At 62.6% G+C, this 9,734-nt stretch overlaps 2 protein-coding genes across 3 annotated transcripts; one reads left to right on the top strand and one right to left on the bottom strand.

The window, feature by feature from the left end:
• Positions 1-79: 79 nt before the first annotated feature.
• On the top strand, positions 80-1,181 carry SELENOH (selenoprotein H). The gene is made up of 3 exons (XM_066998197.1): positions 80-260; positions 574-719; positions 802-1,181. The coding sequence occupies exons 1-3, from the start codon at positions 130-132 to the stop codon at positions 900-902; spliced, it is 378 nt and encodes a 125-aa protein (XP_066854298.1). The 5' UTR covers positions 80-129; the 3' UTR covers positions 903-1,181.
• Positions 1,182-1,184: 3 nt separating this feature from the next.
• Positions 1,185-3,071, bottom strand: BTBD18 (BTB domain containing 18). 2 transcript variants are annotated; one of them, XM_048050061.2, is made up of 3 exons: positions 2,716-3,071; positions 2,242-2,382; positions 1,185-2,041 (listed from the first exon to the last, which is right to left on the bottom strand). In XM_048050061.2, the coding sequence occupies exons 1-3, from the start codon at positions 3,047-3,049 to the stop codon at positions 1,284-1,286; spliced, it is 1,233 nt and encodes a 410-aa protein (XP_047906018.2). In that variant the 5' UTR covers positions 3,050-3,071; the 3' UTR covers positions 1,185-1,283. The 2 variants fall into 2 exon arrangements, with proteins under 2 accessions (XP_047906018.2, XP_066854291.1); XM_066998190.1 differs by lacking the exon at positions 2,716-3,071 and adding an exon at positions 2,495-2,682.
• Between the last annotated feature and the right edge of the window lie 6,663 nt (positions 3,072-9,734).

Below are 9,734 nucleotides of genomic sequence, written 5' to 3'. Positions count from 1 at the left end.
GCGGGGGGGGGGGGGGGGGGGGCGGGCGGAGCGCGGCGCGGCGCTGCTCCCCTCCCCCGTCCCCCCGCGGTGGTTGGGTCCGTCGCGGCCCCGCCCCCTCGCGGCCCGCGCTCCCGCCGCGCTCCCCGCATGGCGCCCCGCGGCAGGAAGCGGCGCGCCCCGGCGGCGGCCGGGCAGGGCGGAGAGGGCCCCGAGCGGCTGCGGGCACGGGCCGAGGGCGGGCCCGGGGGCGGCGGGGCGAGGGTCGTCATCGAGCACTGGTGGGGCCGGGCTGGGGACGGGGATGGGAACGGGAACGGGACCGGGATGGGATGGAGCCGGGACCGGGGCTGGGAGCGGGACTGGAATGGGGATGGGATAGGGCTGGGAGTGGGACCAGGATGGCAGTGGGATGGGGCCGGGATGGCACTGGGACCAGGGTCAGGGGTGGGACTGGGAGTGGGACCGGACTGGGGCCAGGATAGCGCTGGGAGTGCGACTGGGATGGGACCAAGAGCAAGGCTGGGATTGGGCTGGGGTCCGGACTGGGATGGGACCAGGAGCAGTGACCCCGTCCTTCCTCCCCCCCCCCAGCAAGAGCTGACGGGTGTTCGGGCGCAATGCCGCAGCGGTGAGCGAGGCCCTGCGTGAGGCCGTGGCCAACCTGGCCGTGGACATCAACCCCGAGAAGCCCCGCAGGAACAGCTTCGAGGTGTCCCTGGTGAAGGAGGACGGCAGCAGTGAGTACCCGCAGCCAGTGGGGGGTCGGGGTGAAGGCTCCCCCCGGCAGCCCTGACCCTTCCCCGTGTCCTCCCCCCCCAGCCGTGGAGCTGTGGAGCGGCATCGGGAAGGGGCCGCCCCGCAAGCTGAAGTTCCCCGACCCCGCGGCCATGGTGGAGGCCCTGAAGAGCAGCCTGGCCTAGAGGAGGCGCCAAGGTGAGGAGAGACCCCAGCAACGGGACCAGGACCACCGCACGCCGACCACCCTCTCCCCCCGGCCCAGCTGGGATCAGCACCCGCGGAGCGAGCACCCATGAAGGGGCGTGACGAAGTGAGGGGGCGCCTGCCCCCCCAGTCCCGTCTCCGATGCCGCAGCTCCCCCGTGGGCAGCCAGTGCTGAGCCCCCAGCTCCCCGCTCCCCCCTGCAGCCCCCCAACCCCTCGTTCAGTTCCCCAATAAAGCGCTGCAGCTCCACGACACGAGGCTGTTGGCTCCAGAACTTTATTTTCTCAACAACACGTGGTCTCCGTGGCCCTGCAGGGGTGGCCTGTCGCCCGGGTGCGGGGCAGGGTGCTCCCGGGACCCTAGCCCAGGACATCTACCTCCCCATTGGACTCAGACTCGGATGAGAGGCTGGGCCAGGCGCAGACAGCACCGGGGGGCAGGCATGGCTCCGCCACCCCCACGTCCACCTCCTCGTCCTCCCCGAGGCTGTTCCCCTGCGGCTCCTCCAGCCTGCAGCCCTGCTGGGGCCTGGGGGGCACCGGGGGCTGCTTCCCGCAGGCTGCTGGTGGGGGCCATGGCTCCGACACCCCTCCAGCACCCACCGCCATCCCCTTGTGGGCCTGCACCAAAGAGGGCTGCCCCTCCCGCACCACCTCCCAGCGCTCCCCACCCTCCACCTTCCTCAGTTTCAGCCGCCCCACAGGAGGTCTGGGGCGCGGGGCACCCTTGGGGGGGCTGCCAGCATGTCCAGGCTCAGCCCTGCTGCCCGCTATGGGGCAGAGCCTCGGGGAGCCGGGCTGGGGGGCGCGCAGGCAGCTGCGGTCGAGCCTCCAGCGGGGCCCGGGGTGCACCAGGCAGCCCCCCTGCAGCTGCAGCGACTCGAGCTCGGCCACGCGGAGCTGCCGGGCGGCCGCCAGCACCTCCTGCGCCTCCTCCGAGGACGCCTCCAGCTCGGCGGTGTAGAGGAAGTGCACCAGCTTGCGCAGCGCCCCGATCTTCAGCCCCTGCAGCTCCAGCACCACCCTGCGCCCCTTGGGGGGCAGCTCCCGGGCCAGCTGCTCCATGAAGAAGGGGCTGCACACCGAGAGGACGCAGCAGTGGGCTGCCACCGCCTCTCCTGCAGAACAACACGCGACCGTCAGGCCCCACGGGGGTGCTGCCCTCCCCAACCCCCCCCCCCCCGAAGCTCCACGGGAGTTCAGCGGGACCCCTCGCTCCTGCCAGCCCCGCAAGGGGGGTGCAGCTGCACCCAGCCCTTTCCTCGCCCCCCGGCCACCCTGGACGCCCCCAGCCCTCGGTGCTCGGCCGCCCGCTCACCTTCCGCCCGCAGCACCACGTCGCAGAAGACGTCCTCCCGCTGCTGCTGCTGGTGCAGCTGCAGGAAGGCCGCGTGGAGCAGGCGGGTGCTGCGGTACAGCAGCCGCGGGGCGGCCGACGACGGCGAGCCCGGGGACATCCCTGGGGAGACAAACACGGCGCTGGGGACCCGGGGCTCAGCACCCCGCCTCCTGCAGCCCCCATGGGCGCAGGTACATCCCGCAGCACGCGTGCATGCGACTCCATCGCGCACGTTTTTACGCTCTGCAGATTCCCGCGACGGCCACACCGACCTCCAAGGCCTCCCTCCCAGCCCCAAACACGGCACCGGCCGCCAGGGGGCACCGGCCGCGCCGATTCCGAGGCAAAACCGGGCGGTTTTGGGGCCCGCAGCCTGCCCCACGGCCACGAAGCGCCGGGTGCGGGGCGCGGCCACGGGCCCGGTGGCGCAGAAGGGCCGGTACCGCCGCGTACCTGCCCATGCGGGTGCCGGGAGCCGCAGGATGGGGACACGCGGCCGGGACGCACGGACAGGACCCGGACGCACGGACGGGGCGCGCCCGCGCCCGGCGGCTGCTGCGGTTCCCGCGCGCGCGCGCCTCGACCCCGCGCCACGTGCGCCCGCGCCACGCCCGGCCCTACCCTGCCCAGCAACGGCCCCGCCATTGGTCCGGCCCGCCAGCCAATGGCGGCGCGGCGGGGGGTTTGGCGGGAAGGGCGCTGAGGGAAGGGGCTGAGGGGAGGCAATGGCAGGCGGGAGGGTGGGCACAGAGGAGGGTGTTGCGGCCGCCGGGCTGCCCCTCGCCATGTCTGTGCCCCGCAGCGGCCGCCCTGGCCTTGCACCAAGAGGCTCCTGTTCAAATTCAGCCCCTCGTAGTTTCCCAGGCTCGCCGAGCTGTGTTGGATGGGAGTCTGGAGGCAAACGTGTTGGTTTTTTTGCAAAACCCCATCTCCGTTAGGGTTTTGCCGGACGCAGCCCTCAGGTTTCGGCACACCTAAGGTGGCAGACCTGAGGGCTGAGCTCCTCCCAGCCACCACCTCGCAGGGCCACGACACGTGAAGGCACCAGAGATCACTTGCCTGCCCCATCCCGGTCACACACCATGACCAGGCCGTGCAAGACAGCCCAGCTAGAATTTGGGAAAAGCTCCGTGCTGCTTGCGGTCACAATCATTACGGGGTTTAAACACACAAGCAAGAGAGAAACAAGCAGAGTGCATGCTGTCTGCAAAGAAGGCTTTCCTGGCGTGGTGGCACTTGAGTTCAGCAGTGTCAAAGCCCTGCTCCGGGCCTTGTTTTGGACTCCCAAGGCCCTCTGTGGCCTTGCATGTGAGAAACGGCGCTTTCAGGGCTTACTGACGCCCCTCGGGAAGACAGCCGTACACATAAACACCAGGCAGAAAGGGGAGGATTGATAGCGGGTATTTTGGAAACTGGCCTTCGTGCAAGCGATGCTGCCTACTTAGGAGAGTCTGAACTGCGTTTTGTCGCTTTATAAAGCATCCATTGTGAAAACATCTGCGTCAGTCACTCCACACACATGAACAACAATTATAATAATCCCAGCCCAATTGCCTGGAGATACTAGCTGTTCCTACAAACAACCGAAGTGGGTGGAAATTTCAAGAGCTGCGGAAGAATAGGAGTCTAAGTGACGCTATAGATTTTAAATCTACAAAGTTTTCTGTAGCTAGTTAAACGCGGTGCCATCCCCTGATATTTCCTGTGGCTTTACAGATGGATTTTAATGCATTTCAGCATGTGAGGGTGTTTTTCTCAGTTTTTGCTGTGTGCAGAGCTGGCACAAACCAAGGAGGAAAGTGACTGATTATAGGTCTAGGCCAGAGGCTGCTGAGGTTAGAGGCAGTCTTTCCACTGACCTCGAGTGGCTTTGAGTCCAGCTCTAAATACCAGGGGAAACAGCAAAACGCGTAATTTCATATCAAAGTGCTATCATATGCTCATAAAAATAGACACAAAAAAAAAAAAAAAGAGAACTTTACTCCCCCACCCTTTGCAGTCTTCTGGAATTACAATAGTCAAAGCTGTACATCAGAAAGCTTGAATTCACTGGGAGCAGATGGGTGCAGTTATTGATTTAGGGGCATCCCTTTGTGTGGGTTTCAGAATATAACCAGGGGTCCAGCCTTCCCCGCCGCTTCGTGATGTTTTATGCCATGCCTGGACCATGCTGGTGCCGCAGAGTAGCGAGAGGGGGAATTTATTCAGCGGAGCTGAGGGAAAGACCCCAAACCTGCCTTGTAAAGCAGGAGCTCTGACAGGGAGCCTGCAGGTGGGACGTTAACACCGCAAATTGCTTTTCAGCTGGGTGAGCTGACCAGGGTGGAGAAAGCAAGGGAAAGCAACGGAGCCAGGGCAAAGCTAAATTAAAAAATTCCAAGGCGCTGATATCAGAGGACTTCCCCTTGTGACCGGGCGGCTGGCGAGCAGGTGAGGCAAAAATCCCAAGAACTGGAGCAGCCTGAGCCTTTGGTGGCGCAGCATGTGCTCGTCCACCCTCGGGAGGATTCCACGCGAGGCTGGGCTCTTCCCTTCCCTTCCTTGTGTCGCTCAGCTTCCCACCCTCTTCCCACTCCGGAGGACATCCCAGGAGCAGGGGTGATCAAAGGGTGGGTGACCCGGGTCTGTCCCTGTCCTAGGATGCAATCTTGGCTACCAGCTGCTGCTCTGCCTGCAGGAGGGGCAGAAAGCTGGGAGCTACGGCCGCGTGCTTGGAGGAGGAGTGAAAACACGTCCTGTGCTCCTGGCAGACAACACGGGGGCTTGGGAGGCTCTGGGGGACACGAGCTGACCGAGATCAGGCTGCAGGTGACACAGGAGGGACAAAGCCCCTCGGCTCCAAGGGTGTTAGTTACAGGCCGTGCAAAGCAGCTCCTCTGCATCCTCCTGCTGGTGCTGGCCAGGGAAGGGGAAAGCAAAGCGTTAAAGGGCAGAGTCCGCTCTTGTTTTGTGAACTGCCCCGGCCTACAAAAAGAGTTTTTCGTGTGGAACATGGCACAGGCAGCCCTCTGCCTCTGGGGTCCGCTGGTGGTGGTGGTCCTCCTGGCCGAGGGGCTGCCTCCAGGCCCCCCCGCTCATTGTCCCCAGCCCCGTGCCTCTGAGGGCGCTCTGTCCTGGCAGAGCCGCCTTCAGGCGGTGACACAAAGCCCCGGGCCTGGCACAGGCGACAGGCCCTTCGCTTTGAGGCGTTTTTAGTATTGCGCAGAGGCAAAAAATGCTAATCCCGGTCACGCTCCTCAGCCACAGCCCCTGGTGCTGCCTCTCCCTCCTCTCCCATGGCCTTGTCTGCCCTTAAAAAGTTTCTGATATACGACCTGGCAATACCAGCAAACACTCCTGTTGTAGATAGTCTGCACACAAAAGAGGCCTTTTATTAGTGTAACTTTTACTGGTGCTCAAAGCCAAATAATTGTACGCTGGAAAAAGCACCGACACCCTTTTGTCCCAACGACCCCTCTCTTTATATACCGGCGTCCACATTTGCTGCCAGAATGTGCCAGCTACTAATATGTGAGTGACATATGTGGCTGTACCTCTCATCACTGTGCCAGCAAACTGGGCGTTCCTCCCACCTGCCTTTAGGTGTCCAGCAATCAGCTCCTGGGGCTGTACCCGGTACAGGAGTGACCCTGCTCCTGGCAGCGGGCCGGCACCCCAGATATACCCAAAGCCAGACGGGGATGAGGTCCAGGTCTGTACCTGCACCCTCCTTCATTATTAACCCTCGCTCTCTGTGGAGGGAGACCCACAGGAAAAGGCCCAGAAGAACACATCGGTGTGCCCCGGCCAGGTCCTTGCTGTGCTGGGTGGGCGCCGTAGGGCCTCTGCCCTCTCAGAGGCTCTCCTTGAGAGCCTGTCCTTGGTGGGTGACGCATTGGATGAGTGTCCAGCGGGGTTTATCTCCCTATGAGACTTATAGGGTAGGGGAAGGTCGGGTCTTTCTGCCTGGACATAGCCTAAGGACGTGCTGGTTAGCCAGGCCTGCTCTGTGTTGACAGGAGGGGACAAGGCATGGCCTTTCCCTCGTCTCCCAAGCCCTCAAATCAGCAGATTCCCGGACGATTTCTTTAAGAGAAAGGAAATTCCTGTCTTGGGTCTTCCCCTCGTTTCCCAGTCCTCAGGAGGAGTCTCAGGGTTTGCTGCTCCTGCCACAGAGGGGCAGCTGGAGGGATGAAGGCTGGTGGGAAAGCACTACGGGTGGAGGGAGGAAGAGGAACAGACAGTAAATAGTGACAGGTCATCGCAGGGCTGGGAGGGCAGGGGACTGCTCCGCACGCTTCAGGCGTTTGCACAGTCGGGGAAAAGGTGTGACAGGAATTTGAGGGTCCAAGGGCACAGGGGGATGCAGCCAGGTCGGGTTTCAAAGGCTAGCAGCAGGCGGGTGGGCAGGGACGGGAGGGCCCGGGCAGGACGCAGGTACCTCGCTGTCCTCTGCCTCGGTGCCACGCAGAGCACCCGGAGCTGCCAGGGGCCGCTCGAGGAAGCGTCAGGGCAGCGGACACGGGTGAAATCTCACCTTCTTGCCCGGCGTCTCAGAATTAGGGATGAAAAGGTCAGGTAGCCCCAACTTCCCCCCTCCTGCTCCACGCAGACGCCTGATAAACGAGCCGATTCCCCTCCCCTGGTGCCACGCTTCCCCTCTCGCAGGGGGAAGACGACAACCTGTCGGGATTCCCATAGGAAGGGGTGGCGGAAGCGCCTTGTTATGCTGCCTGAGAACAATGCTGGGCCTGCGGACGGCAGCTCCTCTTCCTCCTGCCCTCCGCTGCTGGGGAGCCTTCGCCTCTCCTGTAAACAAGTTGTCTTGCTCTGTTCCGGTGGAGTTCTGGGCGTCTCGTCTGGATAAGGCATCGACAGCGCTGCAGGATGAAAGGGGACGTGCAAGATGTTATTACACCTAATTACTGGAAAAGGGAAAATTTTCCCATGCCAGTAACCCATCTCTTCTTCCCAGGAAGCGGTGGGACGGACTCCTCTGCCCCAGTGCTTAAACGATTTAAACATTATCTGCTGCGGGGTGAGCCCGAGCCAGAGGATCGGGGCTCAGCCTTCCTTCACAAGTAAGCCTGCATTACCGGGTGTCCTGCCTGCTGCCCCGGCCCCGCTGAATCAGGAGCCAGAGGTGACGGGGTGCTATTAGGTCCCAGCCGGCTCGGTCCTGCCGCCCTCGGGACAAGAGGCTTCAAAGAGATCAGACTGGGGCTCCCATTCAGCCCCAGCACAGGCGTGTTCGCAGCAGCGCGGTTCATCTTTGAAGAAATCCTCCAAAGACTTGAAAGGCTGCAAAATTCCTGGGCTGACTGAAATAGCAGCGCTGATGCGGGGATGTATCAGGCAGGGCGCGCCGGGAGGCTGCCCCAGGCTTGGTGGCTGTACCTACGGGGCCGGGGCCGTGCCGATCCCCCTCCGGGGCGAGAAGAGGAAAGGAGGGCATCGCGGATGACGGTGACCTAGAACAGTTCTCACTCAAGCCGCAGGGCTGCGAGGGGCCCCGTTTTGGTTGACCACAAGGGTGAAATGGGTGCGAGGAGAAACTTTCGGTTCCCCACGCTGGGGACAGAGAAATCTCCCCGCTGGCTGCGGCAGGCGGAGGCCAGCTGTCCTCGTGCCTGCTGCTCACAACCAGCACAGTGATCTACCCCAGTCCAACCTCAGGGAGGGTCTGGGGGGCTGCTGCAACAACAATCTGACTGTATTTGTCCCTCGCCTTAATTTAATCCTATTTATTTTTGCATCACCCTTAGCAAACCCCACCCCTGGCTGGGGGATTTGCCTTCCTCAAACATTTGCAGGCAGCTATCACGTCCTCCCCACCTCCTCCTTGCCTAACCGGGCAATGCATATTTACCCCTGGAATCACCTGTCCCCACCCAAAACATTCGTCAACTCTTTTCCTCTTGTCATTATCTTAGTAAGAGTGTGGCAATCGGGAGCAGGCAGGATCCTCTCCAGCGCCTGGATCTCGCCAGCCCTGATCCGGAGGTGAGGCAGCACGCTCTCAGCCCAGTCAGGACTTCTTTCTGGTGGGAGCACCGGGCTGGGGAAGGGGCAGGACCCGTGTCCCTCTGCAGGGAAGGGGGAAACTCTCCAGCACGGGGACAGCACGGAGGCTCCCGCACGAGCCGTCCTTACGTGCTCCGCTCTGCGGGGGTTACGGCGCTGTAGCCACATTAGGTGTGATAATGAAATATCTCGCCGCCGTTCCCCGCCCTGGCTCGCTGCATCTCCCCAGGTCCCCTCGCAGGGTATCTGTGGCCCAGCGGGGATTGCAACACCGCCTGATTTAGTGCCTTGGGAGGCGGGCCGGGCAGGATTGCTGCAGCCAGGGTGTGTTTGTGTGCGCTCCTCTCCCAGCGTGTCGGGAAAGGCACGATCGCCCCAGCACCTTGCCGAGACCCCCCCAGCACCAGTCTTATCTTCAGGAGGCTCGCCCCAGCCCGTCCCCATGTTTGCAGTCCTTCGGCTGCCCACACGGCCTTGGCCACATGGGGACTCCCCAAATCCGCCTGGCCAGGTCCATGGGTGTCGGCCCCCCACGTCTAAACTTCCAGCCGCAGTCCTGGGGCCCGCTTGGGATCGGCTCGTGAGGAGCCGCGTCTGGGTGGCGCGGTGAAACGCCCGGCTCAGGCAGGATGGGGGCGGTAGGTGGGGGAGCACGGCCCCAGGCACCCAGCAGGGAACCCCTGAAAACTGCACCCCTCAAACACCTCCACCCCTGATGGTCTTCACCCCTTGAAGACCTCCGCCCCTCAAAGACTGTTACCCCCTGAAGACCTCACCCCTTGACAACCTCCAACCCTTGAAGACCTCCACCCCTGGACGACCTCCAGCCCTTGAAGACCCTACTCCTTGAAGACCTCCAACCCTTGTAGACCCATGTCTTTGCAGACCCCACTCCTTGAAGACCCCACTCCTTGAAGACTCCATTCCTTGAAGACCTCCAACTCTTGAAGACCTCCAACCCTTGAAGACCTCAACCCTTGAAGACCTCCAACCCTTGAAGACCTCACCCCTGAAAGACCATCACCCCCTAAAGACCTCACTCCTTGATGAGCTCCAACCCTTGAAGACCCCACTCCTTGAAGACCCCAACCCTTGAAGACCCCATGCCTCAAAGACCCCACTCCTCAAAAACCTCCAACCCTTGAAGACCACCACCCCCTGAAGACCTCTAACCCTTGAGGACCTCCGACCCTTGAAGACCCCACTCGTTGAAGACCTCCTCCCCTTGAAGCTCTCCACTTCCTGAAGACCCTCATCCCTTGAATTTTAGAATCCTGGAATCATTAGGGTTGGGAAAGCCCTCCAGGATCACCTGGCCCCACCACCCCCTACCACCGATGTCACCCACTGACCTGTGTCCCTCAGCACCAGGTCCAACCTTCCCTTGAGCACCCCCAGGGACGGTGACTCCCCCACCTCCCTGGGCAACCCGTCCCAACGCCTGGCTGCTCTCTGAGCAGAAATGTCCC

This window comes from Anser cygnoides, chromosome 5 (genome assembly GCF_040182565.1).
Source record: "Anser cygnoides isolate HZ-2024a breed goose chromosome 5, Taihu_goose_T2T_genome, whole genome shotgun sequence".
Lineage (NCBI taxonomy): Eukaryota > Metazoa > Chordata > Aves > Anseriformes > Anatidae > Anser > Anser cygnoides.
Note: the sequence above shows the minus strand (reverse complement) of the source record. Positions and strands in the feature narration are given on the sequence as shown.

Excerpts from the sequence above, each read along its gene's own strand:
- BTBD18 (XM_048050061.2), bottom strand. The coding sequence starts at position 3,049 with ATGGCGAGGGGCAGCCCGGCGGCCGCAACACCCTCCTCTGTGCCCACC. Across the intron at positions 2,383-2,715 it reads CCCGGCACCCGCATGGGCAG|GGATGTCCCCGGGCTCGCCG; the intron begins GTACGCGGCGGT and ends TTGTCTCCCCAG. Across the intron at positions 2,042-2,241 it reads CGTGGTGCTGCGGGCGGAAG|GAGAGGCGGTGGCAGCCCAC; the intron begins GTGAGCGGGCGG and ends GTTGTTCTGCAG.